The 22,998-nt window shown below is 39.8% G+C and overlaps 1 protein-coding gene across 4 annotated transcripts in view; it reads left to right on the forward strand.

The window, feature by feature from the left end:
• RABGAP1 (RAB GTPase activating protein 1) overlaps nt 1-22,998 on the forward strand; it is a 77,033-nt gene that overhangs the window by 5,370 nt on the left and 48,665 nt on the right. For 2 of the 4 annotated variants that reach the window (XM_075112113.1, XM_075112114.1), the window contains exons 2-11: nt 1,505-1,706; nt 8,938-9,172; nt 9,710-9,932; nt 10,566-10,740; nt 11,085-11,242; nt 14,842-14,952; nt 16,066-16,132; nt 17,646-17,748; nt 18,976-19,145; nt 21,903-22,077. In XM_075112113.1, the coding sequence (XP_074968214.1) occupies nt 1,557-1,706; nt 8,938-9,172; nt 9,710-9,932; nt 10,566-10,740; nt 11,085-11,242; nt 14,842-14,952; nt 16,066-16,132; nt 17,646-17,748; nt 18,976-19,145; nt 21,903-22,077 (1,567 nt within the window). In that variant the 5' untranslated portion in view covers nt 1,505-1,556. Of the gene's footprint in view, nt 1-1,504; nt 1,707-8,937; nt 9,173-9,709; nt 9,933-10,565; nt 10,741-11,084; nt 11,243-14,841; nt 14,953-16,065; nt 16,133-17,094; nt 17,174-17,645; nt 17,749-18,975; nt 19,146-21,902; nt 22,078-22,998 lie in introns of those variants that run through there. The other 2 variants (XM_075112116.1, XM_075112117.1) reach the window with 2 other exon arrangements.

Genomic DNA, 22,998 nt, shown 5'->3' on the forward strand with positions numbered 1-22,998 from the left:
CTTCTGTAGGAATGTTTTAATATGAAGTCATTAGACAAAAGCATCTTTAAAAATGAGAACTCTGCCCTACCTTTAAGGTACCTGTGAATAATACCAGATAGATGCAGTGGGTAAAACTTTTCAAAGTATCTAAATTTCTCAGCCAGTAATTCTCGTTAGAAGTCAGTGGATCCTAAAATGTTGTGTTTTTTTTTTTTTTTAAAAAAACTATATCTAAATATCTTACATGCTTTTGAAAATGAAACCCAATAATCATAGGTATATTGTTATTCCTGAACATCCCACATCTGTTCCTCCTCTTGCGCACTGCTTCAGGAGACCAGTGAAATGTTTCAGGACTGTGAAGCGACTCGGTCAGGAAAGTAATCAGCTTAAAAATAACCTGGAGGAAAAAACAACAAAAATTGTTGTCCTCCTGGCAGAGTTTCAAGTTGTATCAGTGGCTGTGGAGAGGAGCGTATTGATAGAAATAAAAGCAGGCTTTGCTATTTTTGGTGCATTGTTTGTGGTTCAGTGAGGAATGTGATGAGCTGTGCTTGTGGATATGCCAGGTTTCTCCGCTGTGGTGGTTCTGTTGGAAGCCAGGTTGGGATGGTGTTCCACCGAATGGAGGGCAGAACTTGAGGCTGAGATAGTACTTGGGTTTTGGTTGTGCTTGGCAGTATGTAAAGGCTCTGGCTGATGTGATAAGGGTATGTTTGGGTTTCTGGGAAATTTAATCACCCGTTTTTATCACGGCAGTCTGTTTTGAGCTACAGATTCTGAGAATCTGTGCTGGAAGAGTTCAAGGTGTGCAGCTGAACTTCACCTTTTGTTCCTTTCTTCAAATGCCTCTCAGTGCCAGTTCCAGCTTATTTTAAAATCCTCTGTTGGCTCTGATTCTCAGTACTGATCCAGCCTACGCTGTTCTTCCTGCTTCTTGGAAGTCTTTTCTTTTATTGTTCTGTGCAGTACAGAAGATTCAGCATAGATTCATAAAATGCTATATGTCCCAAAGTTTTAGAGCATCCTTACCACAAAATATCAAGAGTTAGATCTAACTCTTGTTTTGGAGGAAAAGAATGTGAGTGCAGCATACAGTGAGCTCTGTACAGAAGTAATTTTTGCATGAACATAGGTGAAGGCAGACAAATCATCTGAAGAAAGTAAATGGACTTTATTGTTCTGACCTTAATACGAGTCCTTTGTCAGCAGGCGTGGTGTATGTTCCAAGGGCCTGTTTTGTGCTGTGTGTAGAAAATGGTGCCTAACATAATAGTGAAATACTGCAAAAAGGTTTATTAACTTCCCTTTTTGAGCTATGGAAACCAGTGCTCTAATAGTAGCGTGCTTCTTAGCAAAATCAAAGCAGGACCACGAGTGTACACTGACAGAAGAGTTGTAACTTGGTTATGCTGTCAGATGTGTTACTTTTTATAACTAGTCAGCAGGTTTCTGAAAAGAAACGTTTGAGCATTTTAGCATGAAGTTTTATATAAGTATTTTTATGATTTTTGTTTTTCAGGAGTTTATAACATATTTAATCTCATTCATGAATCGAACTTCCTTTTTAAGTCATGGATGACAAGGCTTCTGTTGGAAAAATCAGTGTCTCTTCAGACTCGGTATCCACTCTTAACAGTGAAGATTTTGTCTTGGTTTCCAGGCAAGGGGATGAAACACCATCTACAAATAATGGTAGTGATGATGAAAAAACAGGACTGAAGGTAAGAATCAATAACCTGAGTTTGTTCCCTATTCTTCTAAATCAAACTAACCATAGAGAGCTTAAAGAGGGACTTCTTTATTGTGGAAAACTTGACAGAAGGGAGAACTTATTTGAGAATCGATTCTGCTAGTGATTTCTGGGGGAAAAAAAAAAATTCTTTTGCTAATGTCAGAGGTGATAATTAGGTTTGGAGTAAGACTCTCTCCATCTCTACCTGTGGGGTTTTTTCCCCACTTTGCAGAATCCTTCATGAAGTGCTGAGGATGAAACTGACTGTCAAGAACTTGGAACTGTGATTTTTGTCACAGCTTTCAGATAGAAAGCAATGTTAGCATACACTTGATTTGACCATATCTGTTGATTCTAACGTATATTAAAGTTTTCCCCAATGTGAAATGTTCTCTTTAAGAAATGTAGTTATAACTAACAACTTGGCATGAATCTGAGAACACAAGCCTATGTGGTAGGTTTGTGCGAGTTGGAAGAGCATTGACATCTTCTCACTTGTAAAAGTGCTGTTCTGAAAAGAGACCCTTGTCACGCTCTGTCTCTCTCTCTTTTCTGGCTACTTAAAGAAAATCTTTCATCCCAATTTGTATTTCAGCAGTCTTTAAGCAAAGTGACACAAGTAAGGTGGTCACTCCAAATTCTGTCATTCTAATGTGTTGAAAACTGTATCTTTCCTAGAGTGAGTCAAGTTAGTGTGTTCTTTGTGGGAGTTGGAAAGAGATATTCCACCATCACAAGAAGCTGAAGTCCATGGTCACGTCTATTTCTTCAAAAGAATATCTTTAAAGATGATAAGAAATCATGACTTCTGCCTGTTGGACTGGGTGTTCCTCTTTTCCTTAGCAGCAGTTGTAACAGAGACTTTATTAAATATTTCTTGATGCTTTTGCTCATCTTGCTTTTACCTCCCAACTGCTTTGTTTGTTTTTCTTGCATTCCTTCGAGTCCTGGATGAGACATGCCATTGCAGTGGCTATTTTCTTTTGCATAGGACTTCAAGCTGATTCTGTTAGTTATGAGTCTCAGGATCTGACTTTTGCTTAATCTGGCAAAAACATTCACTTATATTTTATTGCTGTTGCAGAAGATTGCCACTTCACATCATAGGATAGTCTAAAAAAGTCTGAAGTTACATTGAACAATCAGCGTGGTGATCTACAAAACCCGCTGAAAGACTGTAACCTCACGCTTGTCTTTCTAGATGCTGCAAATACCAGCAGCTATGAAAACTTAAGAATTCAGAATAGTCTGCGTAGCAGTGCTTACCTTGAGAATGCTTATGTGGCACCGTATGTAACCAGCTCCCGAAGTTATGATGCATCGTTTGAGACCCCAGGAGACAGATGCAGTCAACCAGATTTTCCATTCCATCCTATTATTCCCAAAGAAAGTTTGGAAACATGAAATGGCGTAGTCTGCAACGCTTCTTGCTCCACATGGGAGCTGTTTGTACTGCTGGTCTAACAACTGCCTTGTGGCTGTCCTGCAGTGTTTGTGTGACTTGCCATATCTTGTTCAGTACAGTCAAAGAAATGGAAGAGGCTTGTATATAAAGTCATCTTCAAAAAGCTTGCAAATATTTCAGAGAAGAATATGCTCAATGAATTTCAGACCAACTCCTGAAATGTACTTCTAAATCTTCCTCATTGTTTACTTCCAAAGTGGTTTATAAAAGGCTGGCTACAGGTATGCTGTTTCTCTTGATGAGGGCAGAACAGCATTAGCACTGCTGTGTCCCGATCATCACCAATTGTAAAATAAAGTTACGCCGTTCCCTGATTTGGCACTGAATGTCACAGAGCTGTGCAGGTCTTACAGATAAGCTTCTTTATGAATTTGATGCCAAGACTGAGCACAATCCTTGAACAAAGTGATTCACCTTGAGCCTTTCAGTATTCCGGCATTGGAGAGTGTGGGCTGTTTGGTTATTGGCTGCAGTGCGAGTGATTAATGGAAAAATTATACCTTAGATAAGCAGTGGGTGCGCAGCCTAAATTCTGCCATGCAGGGATCTTCCTGTTAACCTCCTGCCTTCTGCTTAAGGAGATGAAAGTTTTTAATAGAGGAAATGGGGAGATTTTGTAGCCATTCTTAGGGACTGAAATTGTCTTTTGCTATTGTTCTACGAGAAGAGAGACATATTACCCTAGAATATGGCTTTGTTCTTGCTATCTTTTTTTTTTCAGCTTGCAAATAGTCATTCAGTAGCCAGTTTTACTATATTATTAAACTGTTTATTGTGTGCATGGATTAGTGAAGTTGTGAAGGTTGTCACAGGTATGTTAAAAGTACTGTCACTGTGATATGTAAAAATGTTTAAGTAGTACATGGAAAAATAAGAGCTGAGGTTTTGTATTTCATAGGAACAAATGAGATGAGTTTTTTCAGGGAGAAGCAGTTGCTTCGGTACTTATAACTGAGTTAATTTGTTCGTATATGTCAGAACCCATTTGCTTTGATGTGCCTGCTAAGAAAAGCAGAAAATAAGTTCAGGCTCATATTTGAGCAAATGTCTTTTTCTGGTGTTCTGTTTCCTTAGGAAAGTAGATTGAGGATCTTACACTGGCTGAGCTTGGTCTGAGGATGGTGCTAGAAGTTTAGGCTTGTGTTTGCTGAATGTGATGGCTGTGAAATTTGTAAATTGATCCAAAGGCTCTTATTTCACATTTGTTGTTATGTTGTAGTTTTAAGTCATAGTGCTGTGGACTCAATCAATGCATGTTTTTGTTTTTATTCTTTCTTGAGTCCAGACAGATAAATATTCCTTCTGAATGCAATCAGGAGCCATGTTTTTTTTCAGCTAGTCATAACTCATAGATGTGTTTTTGCTTTATGTCTATGCTGAAATACTTGGGTCAATTTAAAAAGGGGTTGTCAGTGGCTGTTTTCCAGAAATATAAGTTGCTATCTGTCTCTGCTTACCCGTATTGTTTCTGTGTCTGCTTTTGCCCGCTGCCAGTGGGGCTGAACTGGATTTACGATAGCCTTGCTTCCGGAGCACACGGTAGAACAGGAATTTTTGAACTACATGGTACAATGAGACCTCTCCCAGGAAAGGCCAGCAGCACATCCATCAGAAGAAAGGACTAAACTGCAGGTCTAATAAATCCCACCTGTTGCTGTAAAGGAAGTTCGTTACATCCTATTTAATGTTTAAGTAAAATTAGTTTTCAGTTTTGTGAGAAATGGAGAAAACAATGATTAGGGGAAATGGTTTCTTTCCTCTATTGCGAGCAAACCTACATGAAGCATTTTTTAGGAACACTTTGTTTAGCCTTCCCTTCTGCCCTTAGTTCTGCTGCGCTCTGTCATGCAGCCTCTTACTGGTTTTTTGGGTTGCAGCAAGTTTCAAGCATGTTGACATCTGAATGTGCACTGTTCCCACAATGTGGTGGATTTACACAGTTGCATAAGAGGCTTTGGTTAACATAAGTTAGTCTCAGTTTGCATTTAAGCCTCATTTCTTGGGCAGCTGGCTTGTCACGCTTGTCTGTCAGGGCTGTGAGAAGAGCAGAGCTCCTCCAGTCCGGAAGTATGCTTACTGTGTCTTTTAGAATTTTTTTTGAGGGTAGTCTGGGCTAAAAAGGAAAGCTTTCTTAGAGGGATGCTTTTAAATTACTTTTTAAGTGAAGGTTTTGATGATGAGGTTTTAGAATATTTACGAGACAGATTATTTTTTTTTTCTTTTTACAAGCTTATTCCCTGTGGCACCCTAAAGCACTTGGACTGGTGTTTTACCTGTCACTACTATTTTTGGGAACTTTTATTTTCAAGATCATGTTTTATAGGGCAGTATCTAGATATAAGTTGTTGATACTGATTATTTTACCAAATACGGTACATCACCGTTCAGACTTTTTGGCTTGTAAACTCGATGGAATAAAACATTTTTCATGTGCATTTACTCCTCACTGGATATAAATTCCTCACCTTCCTTACCCAAACCCAAACTGAAGTCTATTTAATCACCGTTAATAAAAGCATATGAGATGCACGTTTTTGCCAGAATGATTTTTAACTTCAAGTTTCATAGAAAACACGTCCTGTAAACTAGAAGTTACTTTGGGTTTTTTTAATATATAGGCTTTAACAGGGCTGGCAGGACATTATAATTGATTAATTATGTTTTGTTGCAAAACATATAAACTGTGTACAGTAAAGGAACATGGTACAGGCTGGAGAGCTGGGCTGAGGGGAGCCTCATGAAATTTGACAAGAGCCAGTGCAAGGTCCTGCCCCTGGGGAGGAACAACCCCCCGCACCAGCACAGGCTGGGGGGGACCTGCTGGAGAGCGGCTCTGCTGAGAGGCCCTGGGGGTGCTGGGGGGCAGCGAGGTGACCCTGAGCCAGCACCGGGCCCTTGTGGGCAAGAAGGCCAACGGTGTCCTGGGGTTTATTAAAAGGAGCGTGGCCAGCAGATCAAAGGAGGTTATCCTCCCCCTCTACTCAGCCCTAGTGAGACCACGTTGGGAGTGCTGTGTCCAGTTCTGGGCCCCCCAGTTCAAGAAGGACAGGGAACTGCTCGAGCAAGTCCAGCAGAGAGCTACCAAGGTGCTCAGGGGGCTGGAGCATCTCTCTTATGAGGAAAGGCTGAGAGACTTGGGTGACTTGGGAGACTGGAGAAGAGAAGACCGAGGGGGGATTTCATCAATACCTATAAATATCTAAAGGGCAGGTGTCAGGAGGATGGGGCCGGACTCTTTTCAGTGGTGCCCAACGACAGGTTCAGGGGCCACGGGCACAAGTTGAAACACGGGAAGTTCCACTTAAATATGAGAAAAAACTTCTTTACTTTGCGGGTGCCAGAGCGGTGGCACAGGCTGCCCAGAGAGGCTGTGGGGTCCCTTCCCTGGAGACATTCACCCCCCGCCTGGACGCGGCCCTGTGCCCCTGCTCTGGATGTGCCTGCTCAAGCAGGGGGTGGGACGGGATGAGCTCCAGAGGGCCCTTCCAGCCCCCACCAGTCTGTGATTCTGTGATCTTCCATCGTCATCATAATCTTTCTGACAAACACCTGCAGAGACCTGAATAATGAACTTGATAATTAAAAGGATTATGCCTTTGATGACCACGTGCTTGTGCAAGATTTTTCATTGTTTTCATGATGAATCATGCAAATGAATACTAAAGTTATTGGGGGGAAAATGCAAATCTGGGGATTCCTGTAACTAGTTATGGGTTACCAATACTTCTGTCAGTGTACAGCTGAGTAAGGCACTTACTCTGTCCTAGTCCTGGCAGATGACCCCAGATAGAACATGAATGTATTTTTATCCCTACTAAAAAAATTCTGTTTCAGTATGAGTTTCAAGAGCATAAACATCTCTCAGATTTTTTCTTTTGTTGTTGCTGCTGTTTAGATTCTGTAGTAAAGTCACTAGTTCATTACTTTCTTTTATGTCCTTCGTGCTTCTAGGATCTTGTGTGCTTGCTGGTGTTTTCATTACCTGTGAATTTCATATTTTTGCCTACTTTCTTCTGAAGAACAGGGATCTGTGACTTTTATTCTCTTGAAATAATTGTATTCTGCTATATTCTAGGGTAATTCCAGGTCAGAAGTTTCTGGTCTTTGTTAATATTCTTGTATATTAAATAGTTATTTTTCACCAGAAAGCTAATACGCAGTTTTAACCTTTAATGTAATGTAGATAGAGGCTGCAGATACAGGTAATTATTTGGAGATTGTGGGTCTGAGTGTGAAAGAGAAGGCAGTAAGTAAACTTCATGTTTCTTCCTTTCCCTCTGAACTGACAAGTTTGTCTTTGGGGATGCGATGGAAGTGACCGTATGTGAGAATTCTGACTTGGCTGAGAAACCTCTAACCTCACTGTAATTATTCCTGAGGCATGCCTGGTGGAAATGCACGTACAAATATTTAAGTGACATCTCATGTTTTGCTCGTAGTGTATTTAATTCATTGCGAGGCTCATCTGTGTGCACGAAGGTGTTCTATTATCTGTTCCAGTGTTATTTTAGCAATCTTAACTGGACTTCAGTTGATTTTATTTTTTTTTTTTTTTTTACTCTTAAAATGTGAGAACCTTGGCCATTGCTTCAGGTACTTTCAAGATAATTTAATTTTCTGCTATGAGGTGCTTGTTTTGAGGCAGATGGAATTTGCTTTGATACTGAGATTGTGTTATGGGCAGAATTCTGTCTGCTTTGTATTCTTCCTCCTGTTTTTTAACCACTTCTTTTCTTTACTGTCTTATTTTACAGATTAAAATAAGAAAATTTTCTTTAATAAGATTTAATTTAATCTCTTTTTAAGAACTTGGGGTAGTTGCACAATTTGGATTTTATTAGCTTGTATGTAGCATCTTAAGTCAGTAAGCTTGCAGAGATGTAGGGATATAGAAATGCAGATCTGCTCATAGGGTTGAGTTTTGGTGCCAACAATAATAACCAGCAGCAGCTGAAGTGTTGGAATCGAGTACCTTTCTCTGACTGCCATCTGGTAAAATACTTCTGTGAACTCCATTTCTGTGCTTAATTTCTAAACTATATGAAGCATCAGTCGCTTCCCTATTAATTGCAGAGGAATGGACAAAAGGTTTCCTTAGACACAGTATCTAAGGGTTTGCTGAAATTAATGTCTTCATTCTCTTTCTAGCTTAGGATCTAATTTTGCTTCATTGAGGTTGCTTCATCCTTTCATGTTGATTTCAATGAGTGCAAAGTCAGGCTGTAGATGAGTGTTAGGAAATAAAACAACACTACCTCTTTTCCTCGGCATGATGTCATAATCCTGTTCCAGATTCTTCCTTTCCTGTGAAACCTTGCTGTCTTGCCCATGAACCATGTAGCATATTTAATTATATTTGGCCCTTTCTGGTACTATCCTGAGAATTATTACAGACCACTGTACTGTGGACATCTGTAAGTTTCTTCTATCATAAGCTAGTCTTACTAGGTGGTGATTAAAGACTAGTTTGAAAGTAATCTCAATTTTTCCAGGGCTAGAAGATTCCTTCTTTGAGCTTGTTGGTTTGTTAAAGCAGGGAGGATATAATCCATGCTGGTGAGCATTTGCATATTGCAGTTTGTGTTTACAGTTGTAACTAGGTTAAATTTGTTAACTGCTGCTTTGGTTGGCAGAAAAAGTCATATGAATGACCCTGTGCCTGAGGGTTTGGTTTTTTGGGTTGTGGGGTTTTTTTTTCTCTTTTTCATTTGAACAGTCTCTTTTTTTGTGTCCCAACTTTGTTTGTGGCTCTTAGATTGTGGGGAATGGAAGCGAACAGCAGCTGCAGAGGGAGCTTGAAGACGTGCTGATGGACCCACCCATGGAAGATCAGTCAAATGACCGGGACCATGGAGAAGAAGTTAGAACTGATGGAGATGGGGAAGAACCTGTTGTCCTTGAAGCTTCCGCATCCTCTACCATTAACCCAGTCTCAGTGGCGGGACTCCAGAAACCAGAAATGAGTTTGCCAGTGAAACCATCCCAGGGAGGTTAGGAAGAAAATGGGGAATGCCTGGCGGTATCTTATGAGCTAGCTTGTTGTGGGGAAAGGAAGGAGAATTTAGGTACAGGTGTGTCCACCAGCCTTTCCCCATTTCTCCCATTATAATCACCTAGTGCAGTAAATGCCAGGTTATGTGATGCGAGAGTTAACATGTGCTGAACTGTCCTCTCTTCTGAAAACACTCGCTACACTAGCCTTGAGGTGTGTACAGAAATATTATGCTTACTTGCCTGGCTGCATAAAATATTAGCCTGTTTACCTCATCTATGCATCTTATTGCTGTAATGAAAAACAGTGCACTCATATTTCAAAGAAGCCCTCTGAGTGAACAGGTTGTAGAGTTGGGATAGCTGAGTTACCCTCTGACATCAGTAACTCACTTTCAGGCAGGGTTTTCCGGTAGTATTTTGGCCCAACTTGACTTTCTGTAATGAGTTTCTCGGTTGCTTTTGTCATTTAGTTAGTGATGAGTCAACCTCTGATAATTTACTTACGTGTGCCTTGTCTTGCTTCTTACGTTCAGCTTTGTGTCTCACCCTAGACTGTGAGGATTTGAGCCCTTTTACACCTATGACAGACGAGGACAGCGTGGTGTTTAGCAAGCTCACCTACTTAGGCTGTGCCTCTGTGAACGCTCCCCGGAGTGAAGTGGAAGCCCTCAGAATGATGTCCATCTTACGAAGCCAGTGCCAGATTTCTTTAGATGTGACTCTGTCAGTGCCTAACGTCTCTGAAGGAACAGTGAGGTACGAAGCTCACTCAGGTGTGCTCTGTGACTGTGCGTGTTTAATCGTATTTCCTTTTAGCAAAGGGAACAAGCTACTGGTTTACCTGGGAGGAGACATGAGCAGCTTGGGATTTCTTTTAGAGGAAAAAGTGGGTTTTAAAGATTCTGAGAAAAATTATGCTTTGAATTTGTTTACCAAGTACATCTTATGTCCAAGGATCAGTATGAAATATTATGATGATCCAAGGTGTCCCCAGAGCTATAGTGGGAGTGAGTGGTTGTTGATGAACACTTCAGAAATAGCCTGCAAAGTATTTAGTTTGGAGGGCTGGAAAGTGGCTGATACATGAGGCTTAACAGGGATGAGGCTATCCACTGCTTCATATTAGTGTAGCTTTTTGAAAGCTAATCCCTGAAACTATGGGGAAATTATTGCTGGAAATGTCTGTTGCATTGTACTTTTTTTTTTATGCTGTTCAGTTCAACTATAATTATTCTGGTGAAGCTTTGCAGTAAATAACAGGAGCTAGTTTCTTTGTGATGTGCTTTCTCTAGTAGCTATGAAATTGTTAAAGCTTGTAAGTTAATATCTGGCTGAAATAATTCTCCTAAAGGTGCAAGCTTTTTTTTTCTTTCCTCTCTCTTTTAACAGACTTCTAGATCCTCAGACAAACACAGAAATAGCAAATTATCCAATCTATAAAATCCTTTTCTGTGTACGAGGGCATGATGGAACCCCTGAAAGTGATTGCTTTGCTTTCACTGAAAGCCACTACAATGCAGAACTCTTCAGGATTCATGTCTTCCGATGTGAAATCCAAGAGGCTGTAAGTTGAATCTTTTTGTCAAATTATAATTATGTACATGTAAATGTTATTAGTGAAATGAAACTGAAGCATTTCAGGCACTTCAGAAGTAGTGTAATTCATTGCTTTTGGCTTTCTTCTACCCCAGGTTAAGATAATTATAGAAACCTCAGGCATGAAATACGAATGCACGTTTAATAGTTTATCCTTTTGAGTAGTGTAGAAAACCAGTTAATTAGATGCTAAAAGTAAATTTCGTGCAATTCCTTCTCATTCTATTCTTTAGTGAAAATTCGAGTAGGTTTCAACTGCTTCATTCTCTGTCCGTAGCTTTCTGATCTTTCTTTGGTGCTGTCTAAATGCAGGTGAGCCGAATACTGTACAGCTTCGCCACTGCCTTCCGTCGATCTGCCAAACAAACTCCGCTCTCAGCCATTGCCACCCCACAGACTCCAGACAGTGATATTTTCACCTTCTCTGTGTCACTGGAAATCAAAGAAGATGATGGGAAAGGTTATTTCAGGTATAGATTCTTCATTCCTGTGCATACAGCTTCTGGTTCTGTTGGAAAGTGAGTGAATAGAGAGTGTGAGTCTGAGGTGGTCCCAAAATTCCCCTTTTGAAAGTTTCCTATTCTAGTTTAAATGAATCCCAGACTGAAACATTTTTGGGAAGTAAAACAGTGATGACCCTCTGGACTATTTCATCTTGGTCGTTGAACTGAACCTGGTGCTACCTGCAGAGTGCTTTTTCTATTGTGTATTTTCCTTTTCTCTTTAAACTCTTCTCTGTGCCATGTGTTTTGTGTTCGGCTGAATTGCTGCTGAAGCTGAAAATGTGTCACCGTGACTGTGCTTTCATATCCAGAGTTGTGTGTGTTTTCAGCCAGGTTTTCAAAGATGCTGAGGCTCTGTGAATACTGCAGGAGGCATAAGGATATGTGTTTTTAATAAATTCCCATGAAAGAAGGCAGAGAAAATCTAAAACTCTGAAAATTTCTTTTTTAAAAATCATTTTGCTGATCCCAGAAAGATAAATTACTCTCCAGAGAATTATTCACCCAAATATATTTGTCACAAGACGCATTTACTTTTTAATATTTAGTACAGGGCTATTACTGCTTCATCAGCCAAGAGCTCAGTGATCAAGATCTCAGACTTGTTCCCATATTGTTATTCCAGAACCAAATAAAGGTGTAGTTGTCCATAACGTGTTTTTTGTCTCCAGAGATCTGGCTTTATACGCAACCAGTGTCAGAAAACAGCCATGCGGTCACAAATTTGTGATCAGCAAGTGCCTAGAATTTGATGTAATAATATTACTGAAAACCCTTTCTTAAATAGTTGTTTACCTACAGTGATAGGAAAGAAGTTTGTGTAGAGGCAGAAGGTTCAGATATACAGGAACATAAAGACCACTTTGCATTTTAACTTTGGTCATTAGGTTTGCTTTTGCTCCATGAATAGGATAAATTCACTTCAATCTTTCTTAGATATGTTGAACAGAGAGAATTCCCTAGAGAAGTTTGAGAGCAGAATGTAATAGAACAACTCATATGTGCTGGACATTTTCCTCTTTACATGATAGTGTTTTGGTAGTTACTGGAGTTGCGTAGTTCAAGCTGAAATCTTCCAGTGCTGCCCAGGAAAGGTAAATTTCTTGAAGGACATTACCTATGTAGACATGCTGTTATTTTTATTCTAGGAAAAAATCAGCTTTCCTTATTTCCCCTGGTGAGTATAACTTCTAGTTACATCATGCATTTTAAGAATATGAAGGATAAATCCTTCATCTGTACCTGTTGCCCTGTGATTTCTTAGGATTGATGTATGTATTGAAAGCAGAACAGAATGCAGAATTCAAATATGTTATCGGAGATAATCAGTATTAGTTCTCCTTGGTTTTGCTATGGTCTGTTTCATTAAAATACTTGCCTGTTCTGTTCTGGGAAGTAGTGTCTCTTTATCAGTATCAAAAAGGGTTTATGAACACAGCTTCCTTCTGTTTCTAACCAGTTCTGTTTTCTGAGGTCTCAACATTTAATTTAATTTTTCCTCTTTTTTTTTTCTCCCCTGAACCAGGTGTTATTAGCAGGTGGCGGTGTAGGGTGGGAGTATTAGAACAGCTTTTCACATTGTATCAGCTAATGCTGTTTTCAGGTTAAGTCTGATGGTACATGACCATGGTTCTAAAAAGACCTTTTTTAATTTATGCTAAAAAGTTAGGGGTTTTTTTCTGCTTAGCCTATACACAGTGCCCCTAGCTGTTTTATGTAACCATTTATAGCCTTCTGTAATTGCTGAAGTGTCTTTATTTCAGTACAGCATGTCTGCCAAATAATCTGACTTTTTGAGTACGTTGGCTCCTAGCCACAGCTTCAGAGATGTTTCTCTTCTTGGATTTACATCCAGCTCAAGTTTTATTAAATGAATAAATCCCATTTAATAATCCAGTATTTATTCAGTACTCCAAAGGACTGCTCAAGTGTTGAAACTGAAAAAGGGTTTAGTGCAGGGCCTGAGCCTGAAGGTTACTGACGGTTCTCAGGCTTGGATGCAGCGGCGGCCGCTGGGTTGCACGGCAGGTGGAAGCACGGCTGCAGCACACAGTGATACGCCAGGTGAAGTTCTGTCTTGCTGGCTTGGTACCAAGGTCAGCATAGCCACAGCAGCGCAGGTAGCGTAAGCCAGCCCAGGATTTGATGCTTGCATGGTTTCCAGACGAGCTGCTAGGAGCTGTTTCGGTCCTCATCAGCTCATGTGTGTCAGCATGGACTGTAGAGTGAACCTCAGCCTTTGCTACGGAGAGGCATCTAGAGATCTTTTCAGCCACAGAAATACAGTTGTATTAGGGGTGGAACAGGGCATTTATTTAAAAGCCATGTACCTACTCTGTGCAAGGAGAAGAAAAGTGGATTTTTGCCTCCAGCTAAGCAGAATCCTACCTATGTTGGGCATACAGTACAGGTTTTAGTTCAAATGGCAAGCTTTATCAGTTTGACACTAATCCTCGTATGACCCTTTGCGTGCAGACCCATACTCACCTGAAAGTTGAGAGAACCCTTTCCACGTACTCAGACTCTGATCTCTGTCTTCAATGTACCTGAACCTGTTTTGGCTCATCTACCTTCAGTTGTCACCCTGGGTCACCAGTAGTGCATTTCTGTCATGCCAGGGAAATGAGGTCTGGCTGCATGTGTTGGCTCTAAGTATGTAAATCCACTGTCCTGGCCCCGGAGGCAAGACTCCTGCTGACAGTTAAAAGCAGTCTGCCATTCCCCGGCCTGGGTAAGCACCTGCTGTCAGAAAATAAACCCAAGTTTTACTGGAGGTGTTAAACTATGGGCAATACTCCACAGTCAATTTTGCAACTCCCAGGGGTAACAATGTGTAATTTGAAAGTCTGAAATAAAATAAGAATTATTTTTATGCCTAAGGGAAAAACAAATATGTGGTTGACTTAAAAAGAAATTCAAAACCCAACAGTCTCAATTTGTCCAGTATTTAGTGCTACTGCGCTGCTCAACAGGGAATATTCATGCTAAAACTTTAGCGTGTGTGTTAGCATTGAACTGTTATTTTTGGTTTTTCCACCGCAGCACAATATCCCCTCTTTTTGCAGCATTTAGGAGAAGGTGCTCTCTAGAGAAAAAATAGGGGAAACAGTCTGAAGATCGCTGCGCTCTCTTGGGTTGTTGGCTTATCATGTGCCCCAGCAGTTGCCTTCCTTGTGGAAGACAGATACACACACTTTCTTATAAGTAATTGCTTAACAGGTAGTACTTGGTGTTATACGGGGGAAAAATATTTAGAAACTGTTTTGAAGTGCTGCTGGAAGTCTCACAACACTAAGCCACATGGTATAAAAGCACAGTTTTTATTTTGAAAACTAAATGTCCTTGGTTTTCACCTAATGATGATAAAATAACATCACCTAATTATGTTGCCATTTCTTTCATGTTACCGATTGCACTGTGCAGGGAAGAAAGGTTTTGAGTACTTTCATGTAAGAAGCTGCCTTCACCAAGTGTCTGATGCTGGTTTTGATATGTGCAAGGAGTACAGATAAATGACGCTCTTGAGGTGTTGTTTTTTTTTTTCTCCCTTTCCTGGTAAATAACAGTGCAGTTCCCAAAGACAAGGACAGGCAATGCTTTAAACTCCGCCAAGGAATTGATAAGAAGATAGTGATTTACGTCCAACAGACGACTAATAAAGAACTTGCTATTGAGAGGTAATTTAATCGATCCTTTAAAAATTTCTGTCTGTTCGATGTTTTGTGTTATTTCCTCTGAGGCTACAGATGAGTAATTGCTCTGGGAATACTCGCTTTCTGTAATTTGATGCCACGCCTCTTGTTGAGTGGGACTGTGCAGAAGATCAGACTGGTTTGTTCAGCGAGTGTGTGGCACAGGACACAATACAGGCGCAGGCAAATCTGGCCCAGAACTGGTTGTGGAACCAGTGGTCGCATCCCCTCTAAACACCCATTTCAAAATGTTTTTTTTTAAAAAACATACTGCTTTTCATTTCAGTGGCCAGTTTGTCTTAAATGCTGAGGCCATAATCAGTGGCTCAGTTATTTCAATTTGCTTCCCTTTCATCCCTGTTGCATCTAAGAATACGTACGCTTCAAATCTGCCAGTCTGGAGTTGTAGAATTCAACCAGTGCTTGCGTCCGAGCAGGGAAGGGCAGGGCTCAGACTTCAAATCTTTCCCTGCTTAGAAATAAACCAGTGGTTTTTGACTACTGACAGAGTTTAGTGCTGCTCATGCTACAGAGAAAAGACACAGCTCTGCCAGCCTTTGTAGTCTGAAATGAAACGCAGTACAGTGTGGTAAGCCAGAGGATGAAGTGGAATACACCTGTGCAGGCCAAAAGTCTTTGCGAAATGAAACCGTAAAAGACCGGTCCTTGCACTTCATCTGATTCTTCTCTGTATCAGAGGGCAAATTCCATGCAAATACATCTCAAAAAAAAAAAAAAAAAAAGGAATTAAGAACACCGCGGGATAGGGAACCCTTGTTAGCAGTGTCTGCTTTACACTGTTCTTGCAAACAAAGATAATTGAACAACTTTCCAGACTGTTGTAGGAAATTAAAAATATGTAAAGTCATATTGTAAATATGCTTATGAAGTCTTGCTCGACATTTTTAATATTGGCTTGACATTGTTTTGCTTGACGTGCTTGATGCTACTTTCAAATGTCAAGGTTTGTTGGCATTTGTTATTGGATTCCTGGGCTGCTTGTGATGTGTGACAGCGAATATTTAGATAAGGAATGTTAATGGTTTCTTTATGAGTAAGTCTAATTTTTGCAGTTTAATTTTTTGCCTGGCTTTGCAGATGTTTTGGTCTTCTCCTTAGCCGTGGGAAAGATGTTCGGAGTGGTGACATGCACCTTTTAGATTTGGTAAGGATCTTTTATTAACAAAATTCAGTAATAATTTGGATTACGATTGTGCGTGATCTCAGGATAGATAGAGAAGATTTAGACACTTACGCACACTTGTTGATGGGGACTGATGCCGTAGCTTATGCTGTTGAGGGTGAAGCTCGGGGCAACGGGCTTGAATCCCTGCCTCTGCTGCAGGGTTAGACTATGACCTGATGCTTGGTCAAGGGAGTCACCCGATTTTGCAGTCAGTCATGACCATTCTCACTTAGGGGCCTAAAATAAGAAACATGGAACCTTATTTTTGGAGGTGCTGAATATTGGAGCTGTGCTTTGAGCATAAAAAGTTTTAGAGCATACTTATCACTGTAAAAATGGAGGCCTATGCGGCTTCAAATACAACACTGAGAATTAGTGGGCGCTTTATTTTTATGACTCACTTTTCCATCTATAAAATGATGATAGAGATCATCTGACTTTGCAAGTGTGTTGTGAAAGCAAACTTGCTGTTATTTAGGAAGTCCATGCTTGTTACAGTAGCGAGTACCCAAAAAGGTCCGATACTACATGAATAATTTTGCTTTTTACCAAGCTTTGCATTGGCATGGAAAATAAGGTTGGTGGGAAGGCAGACACGCTGAACACTAAAGCTAAAATATTGACTTGGTTCTTGATAGCTGCGTGACACGTTTTGTGTGCTGAATAAAGCTGGATCTCAAGATGTTTTAGAGTAAAATTCATTTTATAAAATAGTGACTTAAGATAAAATAAAACACATCTGATGTATTAGAACATCATAGTGAGGTAGAAGGTGTGTTAATGTGAAACATCTGCCCAGTTTACAAGTTCAGCAGCTTGTTAGAGAGTGTTCTGATTTAATTGGTTTTCTTGTATTGGAGGCAGTGAACTCCATCCCCTCAGTTCACGGTTAAAGCCTTGTTTGTTTAAATGCTTTACCACTCAGGCAGCTGTCATTCAGAGACCGAATGATGCAAAATGAGGCCAGAATAACTGGATTGCCTTGGATTTTCCAGAACAACTTAAAAGAAGCTTGAAAAGGTGTTTCTTTTTTTGGTTTGTTTTTGCTGTTCCATCTTGTTGGTTGTTTTTTTCCCCCCCCCACCAAACAACATCAAAAAAGCAAAAGCCTTTGCAGCTTGGAGTCCTGTCTTTCCAACTACTTGGCTGTGGTCTCACCTGCACCTCTGTGAGCTGAAAGCTGCTGTCAAATGGCCACCTCCAAAATGAGCTATTGGTCTTCAGGTCTCCGTAGACAGATGTTCATGCCACAAACATATATAACAATTAGTATTATACTAATTGGCCTTTTTGTGTTATCAGCAAGGAGACCAAAGATTGTATTGAGTACTCTGTTCTTCAGAGATGATCTCTGTTACAGGAGTGCGTCACATGGACTTCAGATGCTTGCCCTTCTCTTGCCAGTGCAGCAGCTGTTTTATGGGGCTGAGACTTCATAATATAGAGATTTCTTTACTTTAAATAAAAATACATGAACTTACCTTGTTTCCAGGAGTCCATGGGTAAAAGTTCTGATGGGAAATCATATGTGATCACTGGGAGCTGGAATCAAAAATCTCCACACTTCCAATTTGTAAATGAAGAAACACCAAAAGGTATGAACTTTGCCGGATGTTATCCCTGGCCAGGGCAAATGGCTTACGTGGTGGGCATCGCATCAATTCTCTTTTCTTTCAAGACAAATCCCGCAAAAAAGACTTTCGTAGTATGAGATCCATTCACAGAAAGTAGGACACTGGACGGAACATAAAAATCGAAACAAAATAGAAGGCTAGAAGAAAACTCCTGTGTTCAGTAATAGTACCTTGTAAGAACAGCTGTATCCCGGTAGGAGGCTGTGCAGGTGTGGGGACAGGACGCAGATGCTTTGCGCACCACTAGAGCTTCTTAAGAATCCCTTGGAGAATTGGACTAAATAACTATTGCAGATTTCTTCTTGCATAGTTTCTGTGGTCAGCTTGGATTTTTCTGAGTCCAAGTTTTTAATTAAAACAGAAAAAGGATTCCTGTACCTATGAAAATGAAAGTAAAACACTCCCAACTGTAATCTGAAAATGGCTAATGCTGCATTGTTCTCTTGAGTCCCGAAACAGATCTGTCATTACTTCTTTTAAGGTGTCAGCTGAATTATCATCTTTTCAATCTGTTGTCACAGTTGCATGCCAAAGTTTGGGGAGGTTAATGGAAATTGACTGGGCAGAATCATAAAAGTCAGCTGCTGGGTACAGCTGGGTACGGTCTGCTGCTAGCGTGACTGCCATCCCCCCTAAAGGACACTATTATGTAGTACCAGGAGAGAGCTCATAGGTCACTGAGTCCAGTTGCCTCCTTTTGGAGCATCATACTGTATAGTCAATTTTCTGAATCTTACAGCTGAGATGGTCTTAAATGCTACCTTTAAAATAGTGGGACTTCAATGTTGTCTAAGGAGCTCCTCAAAAACGAAGAAACCAACTGAAATATGACTAGGCTAGATGGCAAGAGATCTGCACTGTGGCGTTAAGTATACAGATCCTTTCTAAAGTTTAATGAAGATTTTTTTATACATTTCAGTGGGATTTGAAAAAGCAAAATTATTATTCTCTTTAACAAGATGATTTTCTTGTCTTTAAAACTGAAGTTTCCTTACCCTCAGTGAGTAGTGCATAGTCACCTTATTTTTCTGTTTTGAAACGTCTAGGTTTTTGAGATGTTAAATTAGGGGAAAAATTGAATTCTGCAAAAAAGCTTCTTTGTTCTTTCATGTTATTAAGAAAGAGGTTATGGAATATTTTTTTGAAACACTTCTTTTAATAGTATCACTTTGGTTTTTTTCTCTCTAGATAAAGTATTGTTCATGACTACCGCTGTGGATTTGGTGATAACTGAGGTTCAGGAGCCTGTTCGATTCATTCTGGAGACTAAAGTCAGAGTTTGTTCACCTAATGAGAGATTGTTCTGGCCCTTCAGCAAACGTAGCTCTACTGAAAATTTCTTCCTAAAATTGAAACAGGTAATACTTTAAAAGAAAAAATCTACAGTTAATTTGCGATTTGGCAAAGTTGTTTTTCAAACGTTACTGTGGTACAGTCAATTATATTGTTTCGAGACTTAAGAGGTAGGTTTATGGTATAATGCTGAATAAATACAAATGCACTGGTGGTAAAGATGAGCTCTAGTTATTAGTGCCTCTTGACAGATAAGAATTTCACTATGGTTGTTTCTCCCAGTGATTGGTAAAACCTTTGCTAATATGATGTTCATATTTCAACATTTTGCTCCTGAATCAAAGAGGTACAATAAATGCTCTTCGATTTAGAAGACATATCCTTCATTATACTAATTGTTGCTGGCTATCTAAAGTTCCCATAAAAAGCTGGATGTCCACATTTCAAGGCAAATTTTGACAGCTTTGATGAGACTGCAAAGTTACACAGAGGCTTATGGGTTTTCCAGCCAACCCATAGAAATAAAAGTAACAGAGGATTTATCTGCGAACCGTGGCTATGCTGAGTGCTGAGAGTTGCTTGTGTAAAGGTATAGCAGGGTAAGTATGGAAAAATTAAGGGTTAGGAGGAAAAAAAGGCTTTGATATAATCCTGGTGACGTGCTGTCTGATATGTCACTAAATCGATTTTATCATACAAAGCAATTTGTAAAAATTTTTTTTAGATGAGCAAACATCCACCTGAAATTAGAAAAAAAATATTTTTTGTGAAAGGCTGTTTTCCCCCTTGTAGGTGGTTGGAAGCAGAGATTTGATACATACCCCAAGTTTCCCCTGGGGGAAGAAAATCCAAGCAACCACAAAAAAAATCCCTAGAACTTGTTAAAAGCTTTTATTGTTTTTTCCAGCTTAATTTTTTACCCTATATACTAAAATGGAACTGAGTATTTCTGTCCAGGATATTAATAATAACTGCACAAGGCAATAACTTGGTCTCAAAATAAGGCTGGAAACTTGATGGTCCAAGTTGCTAAAGAGACGATGTACTTGAAGTAGCTGCCGTTCTCCTGCTTTAGAAATGAATTGTTAAAGTCCTGTTTAAAGAAACGGAAACATATAGAAGCAAATAACAATGTGGATGTAGGTACGCTCTCAGGGTTCAATAATTCTGGGTTCAGCCCCAAAAAGTAAGGTTGGAGTCCTGATTTCTGGAGGAGTGTTCTTTTTTTAGAGATGTTTTGAATGAAATAAGAGGCTTTTCTTAGTTCTTTTTGCACGTCTTAAAGTGCAAGCAAATAATGGTAGTAATAAAGATAAGGTTCACTAAGGATTCTTTTTTGTGTATATCCTATTTTTTACATGAAATATGAATAAACATTTTGGAAGTTTTCCTTTAAAACTTCCTTCAAAATTTAAGGTGGAAAATTCTTCATGGATGAGATCAGTCTGTTTGTTTAGGATATTTTTGAGGTGGAGCGTGGAGATGTTGAACAGTTAAGGCTGTTGGACTATAAATATTCTACAGCTTCCAAAAGGTGCCTTTTCTGTTTGGCAGTTTAAAGGAAGCTTATCTTACTTAGCTAATTCTGTATCTTTTGTCCTACCAAATTCACAGGCATTGTGACTTATCTTAGCTAGTTCTCTTTTTTCCACAGGCACTGTCAGGTTATCCAACTTCCAGTGTTTACTAATGGAAGATTATCAAAATTCATAGTGGAAGCAACAAATATAGAATGTACTGCCTGATAAGCCTGGAAGGGAAACCTGTTTCTATGGAGTCATGATTAGCCTATTAAAAATACAGCTGTGTAGAATTGGCTTATCTTACATTGGCAGTGTTTCTTTATTCGGAAATGGTGAAAGCAGAGGGATTTTGTTTGCTCAGATTACATTTAGTGATTTAGTCATTTTTAGTTTTGATGCATTTCTCTTCATTTTTAATACTCCAAAGGATAAAATTGAGCACTGGGAGCTTAGTGTAGAGTATAATTATAAATCTTATTTCCCTCTTTTCTTTGCCTTCCCTTTTCTACTCTCTATTTTTATTCATTTATGAAAAAAAAAAAAAGTTCTAAATCCTTAGACTATATTAAAATTTTAGAACCACTTCACAAAGAAAAAAAATCTTCCTTTAAAGGGAGGGAAGGTTTCAAAGCATTGAAAATTAAGGAGAAAACAGGGCCACATAACAGACTTCGGGACTCAATAATTTGTGCTCCTGCAGCAATGTATACACAGGTGTCTGACTTGGAAGGATCTCTAAAGACAATTGCCATGGTGGGAAAATAAATTCTAACAGTTTTTATTAACTATTTATTAACTCTTTTGCCACCATCAGTATCCCCAGAAAGTAAAAGAGAGAAATCAGAAGTAATTTTTAAAGCTTTTGCTTTCCATTTTCTGCTAATCTTTAAATAAAGGCAGAGCTGCTTCAGGTTAAGGAACCCTCCTCTCTTACACCATTTGTTGGACAGATGCATTCATTTACAGCTTTAAAAACCTGTGCATTTGTGTCCATCCATTTGTGATTGAAAAGATGAGCTACTTACGCATGGCAGACCCGAAGGACACTTCCGCCTGATCTGTAACAGATGCTCACGCCTTTTGGGCGCAGCATGCCTGCGGCTTGTTCTAGGGCGTTGGGGATAGAAACACCTGCACCATGCATTGAGCGAGCTGCAAGGACTGAGCATTCCTTGCTGTAGAATGTGATGAAAATTGTTTCTCGGCGCTCCCGTTCTAAAAAGAGAAGGCAGAGCCTTATGAGTTAATCTGGGTGTTCATAGAGCTTTTCTCAGTAAAATGAAACGTCTTGTTTCCTAGATAAAGCAAAAGGACAGAAAGAATAACTCAGACACGTTGTATGAAGTTGTGTGCCTAGAAAGTGAATCAGAAAGGGAGAGAAGAAAAACTACAGCAAGCCCCTCTCTTCGTCTGCCCCAGTCTGGGTCGCAAGGCTCGATGATACCCTCTCCTCCAGAGGATGATGAAGAGGAAGGTAAGAAGTGGATTGTATGCTTTGTGTACTTCAAAAGAAAGGGCAGTCGGTAAATAACGTAGTTATAAAACGTGTCAAATCCTTTCTAGTCAGAATCTGGCCTACTGGTTTGTCTTTTTCTTTCTTCGCTGTAGTGCTGTGCGTATTTGATAACCAGTACCCCCGCATTCCTGGATCAGCCTCTCCCTTGTCTGACACTTCTGTGTCTATGCTTTTCTCAGCCCAGGCCTCATGAAGCCTCCAGCGTGATATATTTGGAACAATGTGAAAAGAGGCTGCTAAAAATTTGGGATTATCGCGTAGCTTCTGTCCCTCCCTGAGCAGCTGTGACAGATTTGAGAGTAAAAATGAGAAGCTGATATTATTTGGAAATACGTGTGAGCAGCATGTTTTAGTGAAGAGGCGAGTATAGACGTCTGTAATACATACAACTGTACCAGGACCTGCCCAGTTTGAAACTTAATGCGTTTTCAAGACCTTTTTTTCTGCTTTTTAAAAATTCTCTTAAACCAAAATATGGACTAGCTCTGAGTATATATAAACGTCTGGTGTTACAGCTCTGAGCTGAAGTGTAGGTGGCTTGAGTTTCTGCTTTTTCACTTTTTCCGCTGGCCTTCTATGTGGCCTTGGGTGAATTGTTTCACTTCGGTGCTTTAATTTCCCTTTTTTCAGGGGTGGGGGGGAAGGGAGAGGAGGGGAAAGTTGGTTTGAAAATTAACTCCTTTGCAAAGTGTTAGTCACTAGCAATCTCTAACCACTGTGCTAAACCACAGCGGTATTCTTTTCTAGACCAGGAACATATATTTATTTTGTTTACAGCTGATACGACTTGCAGCATTGCAAGAGTTTGCTGGCAGGTTCAGGTGTCAGTTGAGAAAGTATAGATTTAATGAAAAAGAAGGTATTTCCTCAGTAATGCAA

This window comes from Phalacrocorax aristotelis, chromosome 17 (assembly GCF_949628215.1).
Source record: "Phalacrocorax aristotelis chromosome 17, bGulAri2.1, whole genome shotgun sequence".
NCBI lineage: Eukaryota > Metazoa > Chordata > Aves > Suliformes > Phalacrocoracidae > Phalacrocorax > Phalacrocorax aristotelis.